At 45.9% G+C, this 25880-nt stretch overlaps 1 protein-coding gene across 1 annotated transcript in view; it reads right to left on the reverse strand.

Annotated features, from left to right (window-relative positions):
* Nucleotides 1–25880, reverse strand: part of TGFA (transforming growth factor alpha) — a 39669-nt gene that overhangs the window by 5416 nt on the left and 8373 nt on the right. Inside the window, exons 2-5 of the mRNA XM_067532346.1 lie at nucleotides 20083–20136; nucleotides 6547–6664; nucleotides 5869–6018; nucleotides 2872–2981 (exon numbers count right to left, since the gene is read on the reverse strand). Coding sequence (XP_067388447.1) covers nucleotides 2872–2981; nucleotides 5869–6018; nucleotides 6547–6664; nucleotides 20083–20136 — 432 coding nt within the window. The remainder of the gene's footprint in view (nucleotides 1–2871; nucleotides 2982–5868; nucleotides 6019–6546; nucleotides 6665–20082; nucleotides 20137–25880) is intronic.

Genomic DNA, 25880 nt, shown 5'->3' on the forward strand with positions numbered 1-25880 from the left:
CTGGGTCAGACTAATGGTCCATCTAGCTCTGTCACCCGTCTTCTGACAGTGGCTGGCACCAAGGTGCTTCAGAGGGAATGAACAGAACACGGCCACGATCGAGTGATCCATCCCCTGTCGTCCAATCCCAGCTTCTGGCAGCTGGAGATTTAGGGACACCTGGAGCACGGAATTGCGTCCCTGACCATCTGGGCTAGTAGCCATTGATGGACCTAGCCTCCACGGTTGAAGACATTGGGAATTCCATTACAGCAGTAACCATAGGGGGCTAAATGACTTATGATTTTGGGTGCCCGACTTATGGCATTTAAGAACAGTCTGATTTTCAGAGGACGGGTGCTTTGCACTTCCTGAAAATCAAGCCACTTAATTTGGGCAACCAAAAAAAAAAATAAATAAAATCACCCGTCACATATTTGACTATTTAGAACAGGGGGCAGACAGCTCCTTTTCCTTCTTGCTTATTCATGCCTGTTCATGTTCAAATGACATTGCTGTTTCAGAGCTTGATGTATGGATAAGGACTCCCCCATCTCTTTATGGAAGTATCAAGTGAAACACAAACACCTCCCCTACAATCCGTAGCATCAGATATAGCCACAAACAGCTCAGGCGACCACTATATAAATCCAGGACAAATAAAGGCATCTTAGCTGCTATCATAAATAGATTTGATCATCTAAAAGCAAAACACTAACAATAAGAGGAGTATGAGCTTTCTACATAATTCTCAGTGCCCCTTCATGAATGCAATGAAGAATTCAGGCTGACTAAGAAATAATTAGAGTAAAGACAAAATTAAAGGAAAACAGGAAAAGATCCAGAATAACGCTGGCCTCTGCCTAGACGGTATGTCATATGTCACCTTGAATTTATTGCCGTGTGTTGTGCAAACAAACAAAAAACCACCCTACACGGACAAAGAACACATTGTACCAAACTGCCAAAAGCACAGAAGCTCTATTTTCAGAGATGCTTAAAAAGGTGAAGTGATTTATCGTGGGGTAATTGGAAATCGCTTGCAATCAATGCACACCGAGCGCCACAAATGGGACTTGTTTACATACAGACAGTGTCCCAAACTAGGCACATTAAATGGTTTGTAAACCAACTTTAAAGGTTGTAAAACTCACTCCGCATTCAAAAGATGCTTCACTATAAATTCAGGTGGTCTGTTAAACAAAAACAAACCCGGAAACTCTGGAAATAAATTGCATATTTAGGGGGAGAGATTTTCAAAGGTTGGTTCGCTATCATTGCACATTTGAAAATCTTCCCTTGCTTAAGGTTATATTAAGGAATTTGAAATTACTTCTCGCCTCTTTGTGCTCTTTACTTTTTGCATTTTTCTCAGAGTGGAGTCTAAACCAGCAACACTTGCTCACATGAACAGACCCAATTCAGTGTTACACCAACACCAGTTTACATCACTCAGTTTGATCCTTAGATCAAGATTTTTATTCATCAGACAGGGCAACATTAAGATTCAGTGAAATAACTGCATTAGGTTGTGTGGTCTAGTGGATAAGGCACTGAATGGGGACTCTGGGGATCTGGGTTTAACTCCCAGGTCTGCTGCTGGTTTGATCAGTGACCTTGGGAAGTCACGTTTCTCTGTGACTCAGTTTCCCCATCTGTAAAATGGAGATAATGAGCTTGATATCCTCTTCCTCCTCCAACATCTTGGAAATGTCAGCTCAATTCACTCAAGAAGCGAAGTTGCTCAGCAGTTCTGACCTACCAGGTAAGTCTCCCCCTCCCCCCCCCCCAAAAAAAAGTAGGAATGCAGTAAAAAGGAAAACAAATGCATGAAAGACATTGGTCTCAGAGGCATTCCAAGGGGTTAACAGGACCATGCCAATAGATGAAGCACACGGATGCTCACATTGCTTTATGTGAGCTCCTAAAAGGACCCCATTGAGCCTGCTCCTATAATGGTCTGCTGGGAAGTGTGTTACAGGTTGTTGGCCTGGCTTGACATGAGTAATTAGAGATGGGCGAGGCCTCATTTCTTGGGAGACTGGATTAGGGAGGTAAATGGATCACGAGGTTGGGAACAGAATGTCTGTGCTAGAACTAGGATAAGAGAGAGAATGGCCATACTAGCTACAATAAGGGGGAACGTCCATGGTAAATGGTTCCCTGGGTAAGATAGCCTGGAACGTAAAAGGAGGTAAACAGGCGTACATGGACAGTGCGTATACATGAGCATGCTGTACAGGGATTGGTTAATCTGAAGTACCCAAGCCAATCCCAAAACCTGTGGTACAATGTATAGTAAATGTATATAGAAGAGGTTCTCTCTCTAACTTTGGATGTGTGGCATGCCCTATACCCAGCCCATGCTTGAATTTGATCAACTCAGCATTGGGCTTTGATGTAGGCCACATAAAGATACCAGAGTGACAAAATCCGGAGTCTAATTGAGTTCTTGGGCAGTTGAATGGGAAAAAGATTTCAGAGGGATTCCCAACACAGGTCCCCCCCTGTGCCTGATCCACTGAGGATAGGGGTCTATTACAGCAGTAGCTGAACAGACTTGACTCTTTCACTCCAATTGTAGCAGCTTGTGTTCCTGTTGTAGAGGTCCCTGGTCCAATTCTCCAGTGTGTTGACCAACATGGCGGCCATCACGCAGGGTTCCCTGCGCCTTCCTTTTAAGCGGCTAATAATGGCTACTCTCAGACTTCGAGAGTCATGCACGTGTGTAGAGAAATATAAATTAAGAGAGTAACAGAAGAGTGATCATTTGGACTTTGCCTGCTACCTACACCCGCTAAATGGAACTCTGCACCACCACAACAGGATCTCCATGGTCAACCAACATGACTATCGTAAGGAAGCCATTGCTATGATGCTTGCGCCTCTTACCTGTTTCTGAATGGCAGCAGGAAGATCCCCCCTTCAGGAGTCCACTGGGCTTCTCGTGTCTGCAGATGAAGGCTCGGCACCACTCACAATGTTCTCTTATCCTACAGCAGCTGAAATGCAGGTAAGGGCAGGGCCAGGGTATTAGGATGGAGACAAGGCAAAGAGCTCATGCACAGTGAAGGGGGCGGGGGGTGGAAACCAACAGTGAAGATGTCTTTATTGTTCAGCGATAATAGTCTCAGCAACATATTGGGCCGAATTCTACTCTCAGCTATCTGCAAAAAGCTCCATCGCCTTTAGTGGAAATACACTGATGCCAGTGCAGACTAACAGAGCAGGATGCGGTCCATTGCCTCTGTTTGTTTACGCTAATGAGAATGGTGGTGCAGAAGATTTATTTGCACCACTCCTTTGGGAAGCATCAGAAGAGAAAAAGGACACACAGCATTCACTTGGTTTAGCACCAAAATACAATTCTCCCGCTGGGGGCAGGAAGTGGCAGGCATTACTACAGCACCAATAATGCTACACGAGAGCCTGGAGGCAAGAGCCGAGGAATACCTAAATTATTGTAAAGCAACGGGGAATTTAGATAGGCAAAATGGGACAAACTCACCCCTGGTGTAGCTCCATTGATGCACGGGAATGAATTTAGATCTGGTTAGTTACCGGAGTTGGAATTTGATTCAGACATTACAGATTCAAGACTCTACTCTTAGGAAAAGTGCCAGGAGATCTGTCAGGATCTAGTCTAGACAGGAAGGGCAGTCTAGAGGGGAAGGGCAACCTGATGATGAAGGCGCCAGACTGGGATTCAGGAAATTTGGGTTCAATTCCGACCTCTGTCAGACTCATTATGCCATCTTAGCTGAGTCACCTACTCGGTCTTTGGCCTCTATACAGGAAAACACAAGTTTGGGCTTGATTTTCAGCCTCTGTGCCTCAGTTTCCACATCTGTGAAATGGGGGTGATGGCAATATTTCTTTGTCAACCTTCATCATTCTGCATCTGTAGCGCTCCAACTACCATGTGACCCTGATCCCATCTGAGGCCCTCTGGGTGCTACTTTCATACAGATAAATAAGCCACAAATGGTCAGAAAGTGGTTTAGACCTCAGACAACTGGAGGGGATAAAAGCTCTCCATGAATTTGGAACAAATTGTACGCAGCAGCCAACAGCACAGATTGATTTGCTGTTGAAAGATCTATTTACATGTATAAGTATATATCAGCTGTGAGAAAAGTGACAATTAGGGCAAGACAAACACGCTGGTTTATTGCGGCTGTACCGACTGGTTTGATCCCATGGTGAATGAAGAGTTTAAGAGGTAACTGAAAGAAGAGTTAGGACATGCAGAAAGACTATGAAGCAATGTGTCTCGTAACACAAGCCACTCGGGTTGGGAAATCAACCACAGCAACACTTGCCTATTCCTCTAAATTACACAGTGAAGACAGAATAGTTATCTTAATAAGATACTCATGTTGCAACATAGGTATCATTCTCCACCTGCCCTTAGAATTAACATTGAAGTACTTCACATCAGTAGGAATGAGCTGTTCCAGGTCATTCCACTTATTCACAGAAATGGACATTACCACAAATAACGTTTCTTGTATCGGAATAGCAAGCTGAAAGCTTTCTACCCTCCAAGAGCACTGTGCAGCGATCTGCATTTCCCCTGCAACAGTTCCATTCACTAGCACATGACACAGAATAGCAAGTTTCATCTCGTGCACCATTTCAAGTGTTAGTCATGGCATCAAATTTGGCTCGGACAAAATCCACCGCAGGGCCAATCCAGTCAGGGGCTCAGCACTGCTCTGGGTCAGGTCTAGAATCAGCAGCTGGCAGGACAGCAATTTTTGCAGTCCGCATGCATAGGGCCAGTCCAGAGAGGAATGTGAAGGAGTCTAAGTTAATGTAACCTATAGCTTTTTGTCAGCCCTGTAGTACGCAAGTTACACGATTTAGATGCCCTTACGTCCATTTACTGATGTAAACTGAGCCCCGCTTCTATACCTGTGAATTTGGCCCATACTTTGGTAATGAGTTAAGTTCTAACACCTGGTTCATCCATTTAAATAGCCTTATAAGTCAGCAGGTTTTCAGACAAATTTTTCCCGTGGCATTGCATTCAAACACCCGACCAGAAAACCACCACTTTTGTGGTTCAGATTATTGGGTGTAAGAAATACTCCGGATCTATCCCTTCCCAATTCCCAACCATGGCTCTGAAACAATTGAAGAGACCACTTGAAAGAGAATTCACTTTAGGTTTTATATGGACCTGGGATGTATTAGCAGGAGTGTTGTAAGCAAGACATGAGAAATAATTCTTCCACTTAGCACTGATAAAGCCCCAACTGGAGTGTTGTGTCCAGTTCTGGGCACCACCCCCTTTGAGAAAGATGTGGACAAACTGGAGAAAGTCCAGAGGAAGGCAACAAAATGAAGAAAAAGTTTCCAAAAACGTGACCTGCAAGGAAAGATTGAAAGACATGGGTCTGTTTAGTCTGGAGAAGACAAGACTGAGGTGGGGCCTAGTAAGACTTCAAGTACGTAGAAGGTTGTTATAAAAAGAGGAGGGTGATAAATTGTTCTTTTTAACAACGGAGTACAGGACAAGAACTCATGGGCTTAAATTGCAGCAAGGGAGATTTAGGTTAGACCACAGGAAAAACGTCCTCACTGTCTGGGGAGTTAAGCACTGGAAAAAGTTACCTAGGGATGTTGTGGAATCTGTCACTGGAGGGTTTTAAGAACAGGGTAGAAAAGCACCGGTCAGGGATGGTCTAGATAATATTTCGTCCTGCCTCAGTGCTGGAGACTGGACTCGAGGACCTACGGAGGTCCCTTCCAATTCATACTGCTCTGGTTCTGGAACGCATGAGTCTGCGTGGATACTTATGCGCGGCTAAGACAAAGCAACAAAAACCCACCGAGACCCAATCGAGTAGTAAGCTGAGACAGTCGCAGGTAACCAATACTTACTGTATTAGAACACAGGCCACAATAAGCATGACTGATGCGACCACTGAAACCACCACCAAGGCAGTGATTGTTTGTTTCTTCTGAGTGGCAGCTACCACGGCGAGGAGGTCTGCGTGTTCACACCGCATCCCAACGTACCCAGAATGGCAGCTGCGGAGAGAGCAGAGTTACAGAGGGAAGAACAAAAGCCCGTGCACACCTAAGATAGAACCACCCAGTAAGAGAAAGGCGTTTGGCAGTCAGATCCCATGGGAAATCCAAGGGGAATTAGGCACCTGACAGTAAAGAGCAGGACACAGACTAGCAATACTTCAGACTCCAATTAAGGGGCTGATTCTGCAGCCCTTATTCGGGCAAAGCTCCCACTGAAGTCAAAATAAGTTGTACCTGATCCAGGCCAGCTCCAGGCACCCAGGTTTGATGTTTTTGCCCTTTGTGCCATGAAGGGCAATGGGATGCTGGGGCTTAATTCTCTTGGAAAATACCAGCCTGTGTTGTTTCCTTAGAAGGAACATGTGGTGCCAAAGATAACACAACAAAACGATTTGTGCCAGTTCCCCTCCCATGGGAGCTGCAATGGGCACCATCCAGCCGCATAGCTCTGCTGACCCAGGCATCACTTTTCTGTTTCACTTGTGCTCACATGAGCACAACACTGGGCCATGGGAAGAGACTTACACACATGCTGGCTTGTCCTCTTGCACCAGAAACCTGCAGGTCCCATGGAAGCAGAACTGACTGTGGGAGTCGGGACAGTCGTTAAAATGGGATCGGACTGCAGCAGCCACCGGGGGACCTAGATGGGATGGACAACAAACAAACGAGAGACACGTTTAACTCCATGCATTAGCCAAGTCTGAGACAATCCTTTGCCTACAGGGCGGCGCTCAGCAAGGATTTAGATTTCTCATGATGCAGCGTTCCAGGGGCTCAGCACGCAAATATTCGTCACCCGTATTGTAAAGCCCTACAGAGTTTAGATAGAAAAGAATTAACTCCTCCCCGAACATCCTATAGAATTGACTAGAGAATTGCATCCCTGCCACACAGCTCCATAGGATGGTTCAGAAAACCTAGAGTGGCATTATCCTTCGCCATAAAGCACGGAAGGTTTTTAGAGCAATTTCTGTAGAATCCTCTTGGTTTTGCTAGATCATAGTTAGAACTGCCCCTGGAGATTTAGATACCAGCTTCCTGTTAGTATGAATGGAAGCTGGCCACCCAAATCCTTTAGATGGCTTAAAATAATCCCAACCTCTCTCTTTAGTCAATTCTCCCATACCGGCAGGATTCTTATCACTATTATGTTTTATTTCAATTACCGTATTTCCAGTGCCTAGGGGTCCTAGTCACAGACCAGGATCGGATTGTGCAAGGTGCTGTACAAACAGACTCATCCATTGTGATTTGAGTTTTTAAAAAAGTCTCTTACGTCGGTGCCCCTCACCTGCACTACTTGATTCCCGGGCGCGGTGGGCATGACCCAGCATGGAGCAACATCAGAGCAAGGTTCCCCCATGCTACTTTGCCAAGGAGCCTCTGGGATGGGAAGGGAGGTCAGTCTCCATAGCCCAGCCAGCTCTTGGCCTCTCGGTTGAGGCTGCCAACGAAGGCTGCCAGTCAGTGGCACTTGGGTGGTTATTCTACACAAATGATGCTTACCCATGGATAATGGCACCGAGTCCCCCATCTCGTTTCACGGTGGCCACCATGTCACCCGAGTAACACTCGGGCACTACAAGGCTAGCTTGAGTGGGTGACCTGGAGGCAAAGGGCTCTGTTTCCTGTATACCAAACACTTGAGCCAGCCAACTACCCTCTTCCATAGACTCCAGGGTACCCAGGAAAGAGGGAGGGGAAGAGTGCTGTAGGAGAAGGGCAAATTCCCTTTCCCGAGAAGCCTGGCTAATGCCACAGCAGGTATTTGCAATCCTACCACTCAGACTGGCGTAGAGTGGGCACAATGACGTTGCATCCACGGACACCAAATCTGACTTGGGCTCCGAATCTGTAATGAAAGCGATAGAGACTGCAGGCTGAGAAAAGTTGGGAGAGTCCAAAAGGGAAAAAGGGAGATTATCCACTAAACTGGATCTGGATTCCTTTTTCCAGCCCCATGAAATCAGAGGCAAGCAGCAGGTATGTTTAAGGGGCCATCGCGGGTCATCTTTGAACTCCCTCACAAATAAGCCTTCGTGGCACTAGAAGAATTTGCTAAACAGCTTAAAGCTTAAAATTCTTAGCCTGCATGAAGCCGACAATCAAAGACTCGCGTGTTTAGCCTCTTCCATTTGTTTTCCTGTTATGAATACGCCAACAATACAAGTGTGGGTCACAGAGATGGTCTGTGCAGAAAGGAGACACTCAAGAAAGGGGTCCGTTTTAAAAAGGGACCTCTTCCACCGAGCGGGATGAACACAGCCAGCTCAGTGATTCAATACAATGAAACGCGAAGTGAAATCTTGGTATTAAGGACAAAGCAGAGCAGAGCAAGAAGCGGGACACAAGAATCCATCAGATGACACAAACAACTTCCCTGCCCCTAGTAATTGCTACGCTGTTTTCCATTTTGCCCTGCACGGTTTTAAATTTTCATTCACCGCCGATACAGAAAACAAATATCCTGCTTCTGGATTAACACGTGTATAAAGTGCATCTGATTTCTGCCATTTCAGAGCCCCTGCGAGTTCCTGTTTCCATGCATTTATGTCAGGCTGGGCAGCACCATAATTAAACCCACAACTCTCAAAAGCTCCTTGATCCGCAGGGAAATTTTTCAAAAGTTTGAGTGCTAATCAACGACAGTTCTGGAGAGAAAAGGCTTTGTTCAAATCAGGAGGCGCGGTGGCAGGAGGACGAGTACAGTAGTTCAGCAGTGTTATCACGTGGGAGACTCCAGTCAGATTTCCAGCCCAGATTTTCTCGTTACCTGGGTTAGAAGCTCTCCATAGATTTTAAAGCCAGAAGGGGCCAATATGGGCATCTTGTCTGACCTCCTGTAAACAAAGGCCTGAGAACTCCACCTAGTAATTCCTGCACTGAGCCCTGCAGAGTCAGCTAAAGAGCAGGGGTTATAGCTTCAGCCCCATCTGGGGATGGGGGAATATCCCCATCATGGAGAAAGGAGACCTTGATAACTCAATTGCTACTTGTGGCCAACCCTACAATAACTGGGTTTTTTTTTTGTTTTTTTGAAAAAAAAAAGGACAGATTCCCCGCCCCTCCCCCCAACTTTATTGGGATGGAGAAAAAAGTTTGGGAAATCTTTTACATAGAAAACAAACCAAGCGGCCAGACAGCCTCACATCAGGATCGAGTCGATTGGTAACCAGGTGTCGTACAATTTTTGGTATTTGAACAAAAAATACACACAAACGATGATCAGAGATTGATTAAGCACAAATGGGTCTTTTTAAAAAGGTACCAAGGGCAGAGGATGACAGAACATCTGAAATGAAAGTTTGGAAAAGGATCATATAACCAAAGCTCATTGATAGAAGTGGTCAGAAATTTTCCAGCGCAATGTTTGTGCATCAGGAAGTTCCAACTCGTTGAAAGCAGAGCTCTTTGTGGAAATCTGTTTTGAAGAAACAAGAGAAAACATGGGGGGAAAAAAAAAAAAAATGCTTTTTCAATAAAGTTGAATAAAGCTTTTTTTGATCAGGTTGAAGAACGTTTTGATTTTCCATATACAAATGACCCTTCCAAATTTTTAAAATATATTTCATATAGTATAAAATGAAAACAATTCAGAAAGAAAATGTTTCACTTTTATCTAAACAAAGTGTTTTGATTGACCCAAACACTTCTTAAAATTTCCTTTCATGGGATATTTAAAATGCCTTTTAATTCCATTTCAGAATAGAACAAGATTTTGAAATAGGGGATTTTCCCGCAAAACAATAGATCCAGTTCCTTCCCAGCTCTACTCATTGCACAGCTTGGTTATTATTTGTATTACCATAGCACGTCTCTTCCACTCAAAGGAGAAGAGGCTAAATAGAGTGGCTGAGTCAGCATAAAACGTAACAGAAGGTTGGCTTTGTTGAGAACATCAGGGTGACCTGCATGCTTCTCAGATGACTAGCAGTCTGCAACAGGGCACTAGGGTTTAGGATATGTGACTCAAAAGGAGTACAAGCACCTTCCCGATTTGCAATTTGGATGCTTCTTTGAAGTTTGTCTATGCTAATCTGACAGTAAGCCACTAGAATGAGGCATTTAAAAAAAACATCTTTTCTTCTACGGTGTTCTCCACCTGTGAAACAACTTTCCCCCCTTTTTTAATTTATCCTCCTTGAAACAGGTGTGAAAGAGGCAAAGAGGCCATATCCTCACCTCATGTAGCTCCATCCAAGCATCAACATCAATGGCTTCATGCTGAGTTATGCCAGCTGTGGATCTGTCCTGGAGTTTACAGCTGGTCCTCCATTAGAGCTATCCACACTAGACCCCTCCCAACCTCGTTCTGTTTCCTCTCATGGAACATCCGACTCTTTGACCATCTCCATTTCTGTGGTGGAAAGCAACCAGATTCCTTTTCCTGGGACTGGTCAAGTGTGCATTCCATACATTAACAGACAGTTTTAGCCATTAATTCAACCCTTGTCACAGAGAACTGGGATCAGCTCCCAGCGTATGCACCACACACTTTTAGCATGTCGTCGGGCATCATTCAGGAGGGCTCCATCATCAGCAACCATTGATCCTAGGTATTTAAGTTCCTTCACGCTAAGGTCTCTGCCTGGGATATACTTTATGATGGGTCCTCCTCCCTTAGTGATAGTAGCCTTGGGTCGGACTCCCTTCACACTAGTCCCAGCCCACGCAAAACCATGTTACGACTATTCAAAGTTGACTTGCAGGGGTCTCACAATCTTCCACACGTCACTAAATCATCAGTGGACAACTTGTTCCAAGGTGACTCCCTTCCATATTCTCATTTATCACATCCACGACACCCAGAGACAAAAGTGGGCTCACTGCTGACCCCTGATGTAGGCCAAACGTTTACAGACAATTCTCTAGGGTAGCTCCATTTGGTTTTGATTGCAGTAGTCACTCCCTCATATCCTGGATCAGATGGACATATCCTTCTGGCACACTTCTCCATCACAAACTCTCCCAAATTAGTTCTCTTGGTACACGATCATAGACCTTCTCCAAGTCCACAAAGACCATTCCCACTTGCAGTCTCTTTCCTCCAAAAGATCTGCTCTAGCGCAAACAAGAATTAATTCAGGGAAGTTTTCTGGCCTGTGTTCTGCAGGAGTTCAGACGAGATGATCAGAGGGTCTCTTCCGGTCTTAGAACCTATGAAAACGGTTTTGGATCAGCCCATGTTAGAGAGAAGGGCCAGAGCAGTGAGGTTCAGACACAAAACTATCCAGAGTTCGAGGAGGGTTGATTCATGCCTCTTTTTTTCTAAATTAAAAAACCTTTTCTTACCGAGATTCCATTTTTGTTTTGCTAGCATCTGTCCAGAGCGAGGTTTTACTGCAGGGCTCCATAAACTCAGGGGCAAGCTCACCCCTCTGCTTGGAGAGCACAGTTTCCTTTTACACACACTTTTAATGCAGTTGGACTCCAATCCCTCCAGGCTAGAAAGGAGGTTTTATTCCACTGCCAGGAGCGATATTTACAAATATAACTTCCAAGAGACACAAATGCCTTTCAAAGTGGTGCTGGAAAAATAATCAGGTACGTATGAATTGGCCCCTTACAAACCCTCCGAAGTCCCTCCCACCACACTTTGAACACAAGTAAACCATTAAAAAACATCCAGCTTGTTACGTCTCCATCAATGGATCAGAACAAGTCCCCTACACATCTGCTCTCAGCACAAGCCGTATTTCTTAAGCTTGAATCAGAGGACACCAGAAAGAAACGTTGACATGTTGGTAGCCCTTTTAAAACCCTATTCCAGTCCATTCATAAAACCCACTTGAGGTTCTGTGAAGTGGGAAACTTATCTGGGGGAGGGGAAAAGAAAACGAGTTAGTGAAATCCAAAACACAGCTGATTGTACCAGTGTTTATGAATGAAGCCATTGATCTAGAGTAAATCGATCCGTTATGAGGCAAACCAGCACTGCCGAATACACAACTGTGCAGGAGCCATGGTGCGTTTAACACACAACAGCCTACCGCTGGCAAGGCAGCCGGGTCATTATACAGACATGTCCTTTTCTCCCTAGAAAGGCGTCAACCTCACCCTCCTTCAGTTCCAACACAAGCATCCACGCAGCAAGCTCCAGCACGAGATGAGTTCCCCTCTGTGGCTTGCTTTTGTTCTTGGACGGCAGCATTAAGAGGTTAGGTTTACAGTGGATACCAAATCATCGGCCATGATTTTCAAGAGCGATTGGTGGTTTTGACCCAGCCCTGGTCTACACTACAAACGTAGGTCAGCCTAACACCCGAGTAATGCCGTTACAGCGACCGAACTCCCAGTGTAGACAGCGCTATGTCGACAGGAGGGCTTCGTCTGTCAACATAGCTACCGCCTCTTGGATTAACTATGCCTAAGGTAGTGTCTTCACGAAGGTCTACAGTGGTTCAGCTGCACTGCTGCGAACACGGTGTGTAGACAAGCCAGCAGCTTTCAGAAAGTGCTCAGCACTCACTCTGAAATTCAGACCTCTTTATGGTACACCTCCAATTGGGCACCCAAATTGAGAACGACCGGGAAAGCAGCATTCCCCTCCCCCCAGGGAGAAACCGGGAGGAAAAATATCAGAAGGCAAAATTCCCATCGACTTCAGCAAGGCCAGATTTTATCTAGAATATCTACATATCCCCCAGCCTCTGGAAGCGACAATAGTAATACCTAGAGCTCTTTCATCAGCAGAGCTCAAAGCACTTTACAACACTGATCAGCATCACTGTCCTCGTTTTACAGATGGGGAAACCGAGGCACAGGGCGGTTCAGTGACTTGCCCAAGGTCAACCAGCAGGCCAGTGGCCGAGCCAGGAATTCAAGCTAGGTCTCCCAAGCCCCAGTCCAGGCCTCTATCCACTAGGCCACACTGCTTCCGATACCCCATCTTCAGACACCAGACTGAGTTTGCTACAAACACTACCCACGGCAGAACCTGCTACAGAAGGTTTTGGCTTCCACTGCAGAAACCAGGTTATTGCTCCTGTTCACTCCCAGATATTACAAAATGTTCGATTTCATGCCTTAGGAAAGAGTTCAGGGGCAGGGACTCCCATACTGTATACCCAGTTAGAAGAATAAATATTAAAAATACACACCGAGGCTGTGGAAAGCACAACCCCTCATGCTTCAGGACACACGCCCACCTGTAACTATTGGGAGTCAAGAGGAAACTTTCCCTAGGAGCAGGTTATTCCAAGCAGTCTGCTGGTACTGGTCACTGCTGGAGAAAGGATGCGGAGCTAGACGGACCTTGGTCTGACCCGATCCGGTCATTCCTAGATTCACTTTGGGACCACCACGTGTACACATGGCAACGCGTATCTTTGGGGAGGTTAGGGGCGGTTAGTCCTGAGGGAGAATTTCAAGGTGCCTGACTGACAGCCAACAGGAATTGGATGCTTACCCGCCACTTTGGCCTCGTGGGGAGCGGGGAGGAGAAAACTTCCTCCACACCCCCTCTTTGGAGAACAAATGATAGGACAGAAGAAATCCTATGTCAGGAGAAAAGTACAGGGAGGCAAAAGCGTATTCTGTATAAGCAGAGCTTTTCTAATCTCCTCTCACCCCTTAGCCAATGTTTACTAGCTGCCTTATCTAATACGGTCTTAATCTTTGCTGTATTTTTATCCCCTTCCTTACCTGATTACGCCTAAGTCTATTTAGCCTCGCTCTGCATATTCCCTGGGCACGTCTACACTCACTTACCCTCGCGCCGAATCCCGTGGCCAATCCATTGAGCCAGCTATTGCTAAACCCTGTTTTCAACTCCCACTGAAAGTAGAATTTGGTTCTTGGGCTTCGTGCGTGCTAAGATCCCAGCTGCTGGTATAGCTGCACTAGCACAAACCTCTAGTGTAGGCGGCAGCGTGGTTCACACTGGTTTCAAACCGGGGTAACCCACACCAGTGCAAATTGCGTCTCTGGTAGGGGGAAACTGATTTCCACACTGACTTTTTTATAATGAAGCGAGATTTCCGACTCTCTGGGTACAATCAAAGTATTATAAATATTTTTTTTGGTGAGGCTGCAAGACTTCCTAGCGGCTGAAATGTACCCGAAAACACTGCAAGCCTGTTGAAAACAGAGAGCCTGATTCCCCCCTCCTGTAGAGAAGTGTAAGCCAGGAGCAGCTTCACTGAAATCAGTTGTGTTGCACAAGTGGGAAAAATCCAATAGGAGAATCGGGCTCATATTCCAATTCCTGGGCTTCCAGTAAATGAATTAAAACAACCCCCGAACGCCTTGTGCGCACTTACATTGCTCACGGCTGTCCTGCAACGCAGGAAGCTGTTCTACCCCCCTGTGATGGTGGTGGCATACTGCAATCACTGTTAGCCATGCACAGCTTCTGCTGACCCATGACAAGGGACGAGCAAACTTTCCAAGGCTGGGAATTTCAGTTCAGCATCCCCTTCGGACTCTAACCCGAAATCCAAAGTGGGCAAGTGTAGCACTCACAACAGCATCGTCAGGGTGAGGTTTAGTGGTGCTTTGTCCCTTCAAGGATTTGAAGGCTGCTGAGCAGTTGAAAGGGGAGAGCTCTGGAAGGACCGAGCACCAGGGACACTTGTGCCATTTCTACATGTGCGTTTTTTAATATTAAGTTTAACAAAACACTAGCTTTTAAAAGACTGTCCCTGATCCGGGAATGTAACACAAACCAGACCAGAATGTTCATGAGAACAAACTTCTGAGGGAAGCAGTGTAGGCTAGGGGACAGAGTAATAACTGGGACTTCGGAGACCTGGATTCTATTCCCAGCCCTGCCACTGACTTGCTGGATGACCTGGGGCAAGTCACTTTCCCTCAGTAAAATAGGGATATTGATACAGACCTCCTTGGTAAAATGTTTTGAGAACGATGGAGGAAAAGTACTACATAGCAGCTAGGAGTTGTTCTTAATCCATTAATTGACACGCCTCCTGAACTAGGCTACTAAATCCATTACCCTGAAAAATGGTTTGTAGGGCTTCTTCAGAAATTTAAACTCATGAATTTAGAAAGATATTTGGAATAATTTGAAATTAAGACGGTAAATTCTTTGGGGCAGGGACCATCTTTGTGTTCTGTGTTTGTAAAGCACCTGGCACAAGCCTGATCCATGACTCGAGCTCCTAGTGCTACCGCACTACAAATACTAAACTATTTACAGCCAACATTTAGATGCTGATTTAAAAAAAAAAAAAAAAAAAAAAAGAGGGCTGGGAGTGGTTTCTTTTTTTAAAGCACTTAATGAAAGACGTTCAGTTGAATTTTACCTGAAAATTAAGTTCAGGGGAAAGAGACCTTTAAACTTTTACTTTAAAAAAAGAGAGGGGGAATATTTCAATAAAATCTTCCTCTTGCATTCAAGTGGCAACATGTGTTTTAAACCAAATAGTGCCCTGGAGCATCTGCAGCCCAAACACTGCAGACCTGGTTTAGTGCAAATGAAAGAGAAGTTGACTAGAAATTGAGGGTACACCAGGTGAAAGCGACTAGACTGTTCCCACTGCCCACATAAGACCTCTGAAGGCATCTTAAAAATCTAATCTACTGGCTTCTTGCAGTTTCACTAAACAGAGGCAGAGTTAGTAGTGCAGGCGTGGTACAAAATTCTTGCCCCTACAGCGTTCCTTTACTATTGTGGCAGAGTTTATTGATTCAGGGTGGAATTTTTCCAAAGCACCGAAGTGACTGAGGATGACAAGTCTCATTTTCAGAAGCGACTTAGGGGCCATTGACTTTCAAGTCTCTTACATCACCTTTGAAAATGGCACTTTGGGTGAAATTTCACCCTAAGGTTATGTCTACACAGGCTACAATAGCGAGCCTCCCAGCCCGGGTGAAACCTAGGGACGGGCAAACTCCAGCCCAAGCTCCAACCTCAAATCGCTGCCTATCCAGCTCTTTTTAGAGTGCTACTCCAAGCCCTGCTAGTCCAAGTCTGAAGAACTGGCCGCTGGTGTGTAGACAGACCCTCTTAAATCCCACGTACAATGCTCTCTGTCCTCAAGGCAGAGCCCACAATGGGGGCTGAATTCAAGCCCAGGGGATTGACACTTCCATGCCTAGATTATCTCCCCTTCTGACCAAACACTGCCCAGGCACCAGAGAGCATTTCCCCCACATTAAATTACTTGCATCACAAGAGCACCCAGAGGTCCCAGCTAAGATCAGAGCCCCATTGTGCTAGGTGCTGTACAGACACTGCGCCAAGAAGCTTACACACAGCTCACACAACGTGGGAGGGCCAACAGAGGCACTGAGATGTGGTGGTGCACCCAGGTCTGCCAGCTCCCCTATCTATTACACACCATGTTGTCTCAAGCTCTAAGGGGCTCTCTCTGTTGCTTTGTTAGATGGTAACCTTTGGAGTTGGCCCCAAATCGCAGGCGAGTGGGATCTATGGATGGTTGGTCTCTTTTGGGGCCAACTGCTTGCGCTCCATATGAAAATCTACTTGATCCTCATGCTGGAAATCTGGTCTCCGCCTGAACCAGCTGAAGCAAGATTGCAGTGATTGTGTAGACAATGAACGACTCCAATAACTATGGGATATCCTCCTGCACCCCCACCTTTGTTAGAGAAGGCTGGAATTTTGCTCGGATGTGCCTGTCTGCTAAAGATATTACCTCTCAGATTAGCTCCGGGCTCTGATCTCTGTGCCACTATTTATTCTAAAGCATTTCACGGCTTCTTGTGTCCCCCCCTAGGGAAGTCAGGCTAACCACAAACGAAAAAAAACCAAGACACAACGGCCACTTAAGCTCATACAAGACTCCCTACTGATTAGGGCGAGGCAGTCACAAATGTGGGGGAAGAGAGGGCATCTTTTACAACAACAGTCACCGCATCTCACTGCAGTGACCTCTAAGAAGCAATGTCCATCCTTTGCACGGTGTATTTCCCCGTTATGATAAACGGGGGTCGTACAAAGAGTGCTGAATAGGATAGAATAGAAACCAGAGTTATGAATGGTCATTCAGAGGTAAGTGATTCTTGAGTATCTGTACCAAATGAATGATTTGCATCCTGGTGGCACCTAGAGGCTCCAAGAAGCACCCCGTTGTGCTAGGTGCTGTACAAACATGGGAATGAGAGAACACTGCCTGCTCCAAAGTGTTTAAAATGGGAGTTTTGCCCGACTTCAATGGACTCAGGATCAAGCATTTAGTACAAGAGGACACAAGGATGCTACAAATGGGGGGGGGGAGAGACACAATAGTGGACTCAAACACTTCCAAAATAAAGTTCTCCCTGCCGCATCTGAATTGCGGGACCCTGCAAAAGGAAAGGAAGAGACCACACATACGCCCAAAGAACTGCAAAGGGCCAATGATTAGAATTAACCCCCCTCCTTTCCCCCAAAAAAAGTAGTTTTGATTTGGGTCGGACAGCCCCGGCATTGTCAAGGACAGGAGTCACAGCTCATTCCTATCAATGGGCCATTCAGCCTGCCTGGAATGAAAAGAAGCTGTTTATTCAACTAACTGAACCGGCACCAAACGCTTCCTTTCAAATTGACAAGAAACAACCAAGCTGAGAAATAAGAGGACTTCAGTGATGTAGGGCTTGACTCTCCCCTCACACCAGTACAAATCAAGGGCAGCTCCACTGAAGGAAATGTGATCAAAATGCTGCGAGTACAAGGAGAATGAAGCATTTAGGAGTCAGGGCACAGCCATTTCAGAGCAGGTAATGCACAAACCTCCACAACAAAGGTGAGCTTTCTAATTTGAGATCAGCTCCAGTGCGTAATGGGAGAGATGCCAGACAGAGAATGGAATGGAGAAGTTGTGGGGAATTTGGAAACCCTGCTATGGAGCAATCGCATCTCACACACACAGGGACTGGTGTCTGGCTGGCCCACGTTCCACCTATTTGCAAGACAAAGTAGATCTTGCAAAAAATCTCACGTTCCCTAGAACTCCAGTGTGCGCGCACACAACCGTGTCCCTCCAGCACAGCACTTCTCTCACGAACCTGCTGTACTGGTCTACGGTGCAACACTGGACCCAGCAGATCCAACTCTCCACTGGAACTTGGAGGGAGTTCAGACCCGGACATGAACTTGACAACTCAGCCCTTCCAGAGCTAGGGGATAGCCTCTTCTTGGTCTAAGATAACACTTCCTAAGCATTTTTCAGTATGTAAGTCTAACAAATCCTGCATAGCACTGATAGACACAGACATGTAATGCTTGAGCGAAGAAGAATCTGTTAGCAGTATAAGGACTATGACATGCAGTTGAGCAGTTCTGATTCCATCCAGCAGAGTGTAGTCATGTTCCACACACACTAGCCAGCCCACTAAAAGAGGCATTCGTGTAAAAGAAGGTAATAACCCAATAGCCGCCTTGCCCCATCCTGCCCCAGACACAGATACCATGGAATAAGGCCACATCCCAAGGGATCATTTACACATGGGGCAATTAGCATGCCATTCACACTGATCAGCGAGGCTCTGCCTAGACCCTGTAATTAACACTGCAACAGCTCTCAAAAGCCTCACCTGGGATTGTGCTAGGTGTACTAACACAAGAGAGAGGCCCCCAAAGAGATAGCAAGCAACAGTATTGTTTGCTCATGGTTACAACCAGCACCCACCCTGGAGAGGACCTTATTTCACATCTTCTCCAAGTCGGCACTGGATTACAAGCTGGAGTGCAGGGAGATTCTATTCTGTCTGGTAGGTAGCCCACAAAGTGAATTCTCTCCTTTATCGCTCTCTCAGTGGCTTAAAGCTCAGTAGGATAGAATGCAAGGCCGAGAAAAGACATGACCTCTCCTCCACACAATTCTCTTAAACCAGCCCTACCGAATCACACACGTGATCAATCCACTTATGAACCTGGCCAAGATGAATGCATTTAAAAGGCAGGACGTTCAACAAGAATCAAGTTACGCTCAGAGGAAGAGGCAAGCGTTACATGCCGTAAGATAACCATGCCACGATTTTTATTTTTTTTTTGGCACCTTCAAGCACAAACATCACCCCTCCGTCCGACGCACTCTCCAAGCATCTGATTTTCTGTGCAGCCTGCCTGACATCTCATTTACCCTCCATCTCCCCGTTCAGCTTGCCACCTTCATGTAGGTGTGAACATTCACTGCGTAACAAATCCAAAGGCCATCGAATTATAGCTTGGCTGTCTCTAAGCTGCACACCACAGACACCTGGAGTTTCACAGTTAGAGCCGGGCTAGGACTCCCAATCGATTGGCTCTTGAAGGAGCCGGCCACTACTGTCTGAGCTAAAAAAGAGAAACCTCCACTAGTTGTAGAAGGCTTAGATCACAGAGTTGAGCAGTTCTGATTCCAAAACAGAAGAGGAGTAAACACACACGAGCCATTTCAGTGCAGCTCAGTAGAGCAGAGTCCAAAAAAAAAAAAAAAAAAAAAAAGTGCTGGTGGAGAGGGGATTATTGCTAAAATTATTTTAATAAAAAACCCAATCAAAATCGAATGTTTTAAAGAAATTCTAATTGGCTCTACTTTACCGCTACATAGATTTTCATCTGAGGGTTGCAGAAGATTTTACAAAAAGTTACCTCTATGTGGAAGGCAAGTATTATGTACTTCTTAGAGGCACAAACATGTTAAGTAACATGCCATAGGTCACAGCATTAGAGGCACAGCTAGAACAGGGCTAGTAACTAGACTGTGCTTCCTAGGAGAGTGAGGATTAAAAGAAAAAATAACCCAGGCAGAAGCTCAGAGAGCCAGACCGGAGAGCACCAGCCGAGCGTGCAAAGCCCTGAAAAGAAAAATCGGAGAGGCCTTGAAGAAACATGAGACAAAGCGAATGGAACTTGGCAGAACAGAACTGCCGCGGTTCGTTACTGATCAGCGAAGGCCGGGGAAAGTGCCATCTGAGCTGGAGAGGGCCAGCAAACAGAGCACAGGCATGACGACAACATCTGTGGGCACCACCGGGTAGGATTAGGAAAGCCAGTGGTGGCGGCTGAGAGAGCTAATTCAGCCCCGACTGTTCAGAGCTCTGGATGCAGAAGATTACAATAGTAATTACTATGCAAAGCCTAAGGTTAATATATTACAGCAGTCAACTTACCAGTCAAGGCAGATGTTGTGTTCTCCAAGGCATGGCACACAGCTATTAAAATACCTAGGGAAAAATTTCAAGATACAGGTCAGATAAACAATGCAACAAGCAAACAGTGGATTCAAGCCATCAAAATAGAAACACACAGAAGACTTTTCCGTTTCTAGCTGCAGGGTCAGAGTCCAAGAGAGCTTTAGGTTTTAAAAGGAGATAAAAAAAAAATTATATATATATATACACATATATATATACACATATATATATATATATATATATATATATATATATATATATATATATATATATATATATATACACATATATATACACATACACATACACATACATACATACACACACACACACACGTCCCAAAAGCTGTTAAAGTCAGAAGGGATCATCGTATGTACACACATACATACATACACCCAAGATATCCAAGTATGCATACATACACACCTGATCCACACATGAAAAAAAATACATCCATCAATACAACAAACCATATAGTAGGAGCAGCAATATATATTTTCAACGTCCATGGCAACTTTCATCCTCCGATCTCAAAGCAGATTTACAAATATTACATCAGTACCCTGGCATGGTATGGTATTAGACCCAGTTAGATAGAATAACTGGTATTAGACCCAGTTAGATAGTAGGAAGCGGACACAGAGAGGTTAAACAACAACTTGTCTAAGACTGCACAGCTAGGATTTGATCCAGGGCCCACTACAGTCAATGGACAAGTCAGTTGCAGAGGTGGGAAAAGGAGCCAGGAGTCCGGACTCCCAATTCCCTGCTCCAACCTGTGGCTCACCTCATCTATCCAAACTCAAAGAGCTGTGTGTGTACCTTAAGCGGTCTTACCCAAAAATTCCCCACCATGCAAAATTAAAAAGCCCTTCTTTATGCGAAACCCTGTGTATCTGCATACGTTCCACACTCCCCAAGTCTGTTCAGATAAGCAGCGTTCCAGCACATTGTGTTATCAGTTGTAAACAACAACGGTCCATAAAAATGAACAAAATGGGTGTCAGAAAGGCAGAATGGTGGTAACAATGTAAGCCCTATCCTAAATGGACGCCTATAGAGCCATAGGGGTCTGAATGTAAAGGAAGGATTCGAAACAGTCCTTGTTTTAAGAGACTTTAAAGAAAAAAAGCCAGACAGACAGACACACTATTCTGAAGGTCAGTCTTTTTTCTATGCCATCAGTTAGGAGGAGGAAATTGACCACCAGAAGCAGAACTAAGAGCAAATCCAGAAAACAAATTCGGATTAATTTAGATTCAACCTTTCTAGAACTGCAGGCACAGTGGAAACTTAAAGCCAGGTTTCACTGCTCTAATAAAAGGAATTATTGACCCAGGGAAACAGTTGTTCGAGCCAGATTTTGTTCAGCTAGAGGTGCTGGTTAGAGTCCAAGTTTGAAGTCAGAAGGGACCACCAACTCATCTAGTCTGATCTCCTGTATATCACAGGCCAGAGGATGAAGAGGGGTATGGTTTGGATGGCTTACATAATTTTCGAGCGGTTGCCATGAAACACCAGCCTGAAATGGTGTCTATTTCACCAGATCCGTTCATTTGGCAAAAGGTTAAGTAGGGAATCCCACATGATTAACAGATGGGTCTCCTTGGAACTGAATCTTGCAAGAACAACCCATCTTGGGAGATTCCTTAATTTAAAATAAAAAAGGATTCGGATGCTCTTTTGTTCTCTCCTGGAAATAAGGCCAGAACAGCAAGCTGAGATCCAGAGATCTGGATTTAAATACCCCTTCCTGAAATTTGGAGGGGTTCAGATTGGAGGTTCCTAATTAAGCAAAGCCATGTGTGAAACTCAACTGTTCCAGTCTGTAGGATTCTCTAACCTTTTCCTGGTTTTGATCCATGCAGCATTTGAATCCCCTCCCCTCCTGAGTCTTGGGTCACAACAAATCCCAAACCTAAACCAGACACTCAACTTAAGCCAACTAATCCTGCTGGTTTTAGGTCAAACCCACCAAGATTCTGACCAGTAGCCATTCCATGCCTCTTGCTTGTTCAAAGGACGCATAACCCTGGGTGAGTTTGGTCTTCAATGAACACACAAGTCAGATACGCTGGGAATGTTGCAAACAGGTGCCTCCTCGTGAACATTTAGCTGCCAGGTTGAGACTGGAGCTACGTCACACGCGCTTTGGAGTTCTCTCCCCCTCTTCATCTGAAAGCTCCCCAAAGAGGATTACTTTCAAGGCATGTTGCAAAGAGCATCTTTTCCCCCCCAGCTGCTGGAAAATTGAGCAGGGTTGGGAAGCTGGGGAATTGTTAGAGAGGGGGAAATTTGAGCTTCTAACTCATCTGTCTTGAGGGGGCAGGTTCTATCTAATTGTATGGTGCTGCATTACTTGCAATATACTTTCAAGTTACATTATGGATACTCTGAGTTTATGTATGGATGCCCCTTATACATCCACTGAAAAATAAATCCCCAAAGCCAGATCTAAATTAAGCCACCATTCAGAAATCTATCCCAATTCAGGACGGCACTGACGCAGAGGAGCATAGAAATGGAAGGCTAGAAGAGACCTCAAGAGGTCAATTAGTTTAGCCTCCTGCACGGAGACAGGACCAACTATACCTAGACCACCCCCGCCAGGTGTTTGTCTAACCTGTTCTTAACCTCCGGTGATGGGGATTCCACAGCCTCCCGAAGTAACCTATCCCAGTGCTCATCCATCCTTAGAGTTTGGCTATTAGGAAGAATGTTCTGTCTAAACCCCCTTGCTGCAAATTAAGACAATTACTTCTTGTCCTCCGCCAGTGGGCATGGAGAACAATTGATCTCTTTATGTGAAAGGTTGTTATATTTGAAGCCTTAGCATGGCTCCCCCACCTCTGTCCCTCGGTCTTCTTTCCCAGACAAAACTGGCCCAATTCTTTCAGCCTTGCCTCATAGAGCATGTTGTCTAAACCGCTGATTTTTGTTGCATGTGCCCAAGTTGCACTGAAGCCAATGAGAGCGTGGAGTTAAGTGTGTGCTTTACTGAATCGGGCCTAACACCTCCCTTTAGAGCAGCACCTGGATGAAAATATACCAAGGCAGACTGCATGCGCTTAGCGCTATTCTAACGCTCAACATTCTTGTCATCCACATGAACACCCAGTCCCTCTTGGTAACCGGAGGATGTACATACTCCTCAGCAAGGATTTTGAATGACAGATCTGCCAGGGCTCCATTGGGCCACACGTTCCTTTTTCTTGTTCACGTTAAAGGATGACTTTTCCACTTCCTTCCACGAGTTAGGTTTTTATTCTCACCGCATCTGAAAGAATATGTTCACTAGCCTGGATTCAGTCACCCTGTGATTGCTTGAGGTCAGCAATTCACACAAGTGAGGCCTGGCAGCTGAGTAAATGTGGTTTTAGGTTACCGAGAACAAACCACGGCTGACATGTGCGACCACGCGGCACCGAGGGTGCTGAATTTAGGTGCGTGCAACGTGGTAGCTGTAATGCAGTCTACTGTGGCACCATGACTCCTTCCCATAGTCACCTAGATGGGACATCGGCATTAGATAGAATGTCACAAGGCCGGGTTTTTCAAAGTAGCCTAACAGGCTATTGAATTCAAACAGGATCTGGTTCCTAACACCCTTCATCTCCTTTGAAAAATGTTCAGCTTCCCCTGGACGGAGGCTGAGTTCTACAACATGAAATCCTCACCACGGGTTGCTAGCTGGGATTGAACCCAGGACCTATGCCTTCAAAGGGACGAGTCGCTGCAAGTTGAGCCACAGGAGTAACTTCAGTTGTGTTTCCGGCTCTGAAGGGGTCAGTCCTCACTGACGACCTGCCATAGATACATGGCCAAGAGGGATGCACTGAGACCATCGCTCGGGTGGTGAAACCATCAGAGCACACGTCCTAATCTAGACGTTTGAGGGGGGTAGGAGGAATCCCACATGTTAAGATGACTTAGCGCTCGCTGGTGGTGCAAAGAGGTTCCCTATTTGCATCCATTTATCACACTTCCCATTTCAAGTGAGTGCAGATGAATACCCCAAGCCATCATTCACTGATTTATGGGAGACCCCCCCCCCCCCACACACACACACGGCTTGAGGCTCAAAGAAGCACCTGCACTAGAAAGTTAGGTCAGCCTAGCTATGCCGTTCAGGGGTGGGTAGGGGGGAAAAAGAACCCACACCCCACAAGAGACATAGTAAAACCAAACTAAGCCCCAGCGTAGACAGCGCTAAGTTGATGGAAGAAGTCTGTTGACCCAACGACTGCCTCTTGGAGAGGTGGCTTGACTACAGAATGGAAGAACTCCTTCCGTTGCTGCAGTACAGCGGGGAAGCTGCAGTGTTTCCAGTGCAGACACAGGCTCAGCGGCGTAACTCATTAGAAAGGTTCTGCCACCACCACAGAGCACGGCTCCCTTGCGGCCAACGACTATTAAAACAGCCAAGCGGACTTTAAACCGCCACTGAGAATCAAACGCAGCCACCACTCAGAAATCACGCACGTCTCTCCAGAAGGCATTCAGCGTAAACTGCAGGAAGCCACTTGCTGGCCTGAGTTATCTTCCTATTGCATTTCTTTTCAAGTCTAAGGCCTATCAGAAAAAGAAAATAAATGGCTTAGGAGCCCACATCCCATTGCCTTTCAGGAGGACGGTGGCGTTTTTGAAAAACTGGGCCTGTCCTCTAAGCCAAGAGCACCACCTCCTTGGGAAGGAAGGAGAGGATAAAGAGGTGATGGTTGATAAGAGATGGAGGGAGAGCTGGTGGACTGGGGTTGTGAGAAGAAGCAGAGCAATGTAGGGGAGGAGGAGACCAGTAAGAAACATGGTGGGACTAGAGCACGATGGGATACATTATTTTTCTGAACACATCTGCAGGAAAGGGCATCGCCTGTGTAATCTATTGGCCAGTGCATTACATGTTCCCTTCTGTGCCTGATCCATGGGGAATACGAGCCTGTTGCAGCCCCAGGCTCCCACGCAGAGAACTGTAACAGACCCATCTCCTCGTGGATCAAGCACAGATGGGGGATGCGTAATACATGGTGAACAATGGGCTATTCCTGCACCAATGGTTTACTCCCTTTGGGTCAGCCCCCTCACAAGCCCTAGCATTTACAAAGCACAGGTCCAACCTAGCCAACCTTCTGCCAAGCCAAGTCAGAGGCACTGCGGGCTGGCTATGGACAGTGAGCCAGGTTCCCATGCAAGAAACCGAGTCAGGGCTCAGCTCCCAAGCAGATCCTGCCATGGCTGAGCTGCGCCCAGGTCCCACACCGGAAAACCTATTTCAGGAACAAACCACAGCGGGTGGGGATTGGTCCGAGTGGAACAGTTCTGAGAGAAGATTCACACACACTCATTATGTGGAGTCCCAGGGGAGACTGAGAGGACTCCAAACCCTTTTATTTATTTAAAAAAAGAGAGACTACGAGACAGACCAAGGAACACTAGCCCTTGAACAACCCTCCATAAATTAATAGTGCTACAGTCCATGTTACACTCGTCACATGGAAATCTTGCAAGCAGGGAGGGGTTTGGAAAGATCTCCCCAACCCAGCTTTCCCTCTGCAATCATCTAATTCCTGGAACAAATGCCAGACCAAAGCCTTTTTGAAAGTGGTCTTGGTACATTCTACTCCCTCTGCGCCAGTTCTGCTCTGAATTTGGGCCCGTATCTGCTAGCAAAACTCACTGGGAAAATTGTTATTAACCCTCATGCAGCACGAAGGATTTTTTAAGGATCCTTTGCATTCTTTCCAAGACTGCACACCATTGCTGGACAATTGCTGCTT

The sequence above is a fragment of the Emydura macquarii genome, unplaced genomic scaffold (genome assembly GCF_026122565.2).
Source record: "Emydura macquarii macquarii isolate MOO-44397 ecotype Brisbane River unplaced genomic scaffold, CSIRO-AGI_Emac_v2 contig_3278, whole genome shotgun sequence".
In the NCBI taxonomy this organism is placed as follows: domain Eukaryota; kingdom Metazoa; phylum Chordata; order Testudines; family Chelidae; genus Emydura; species Emydura macquarii.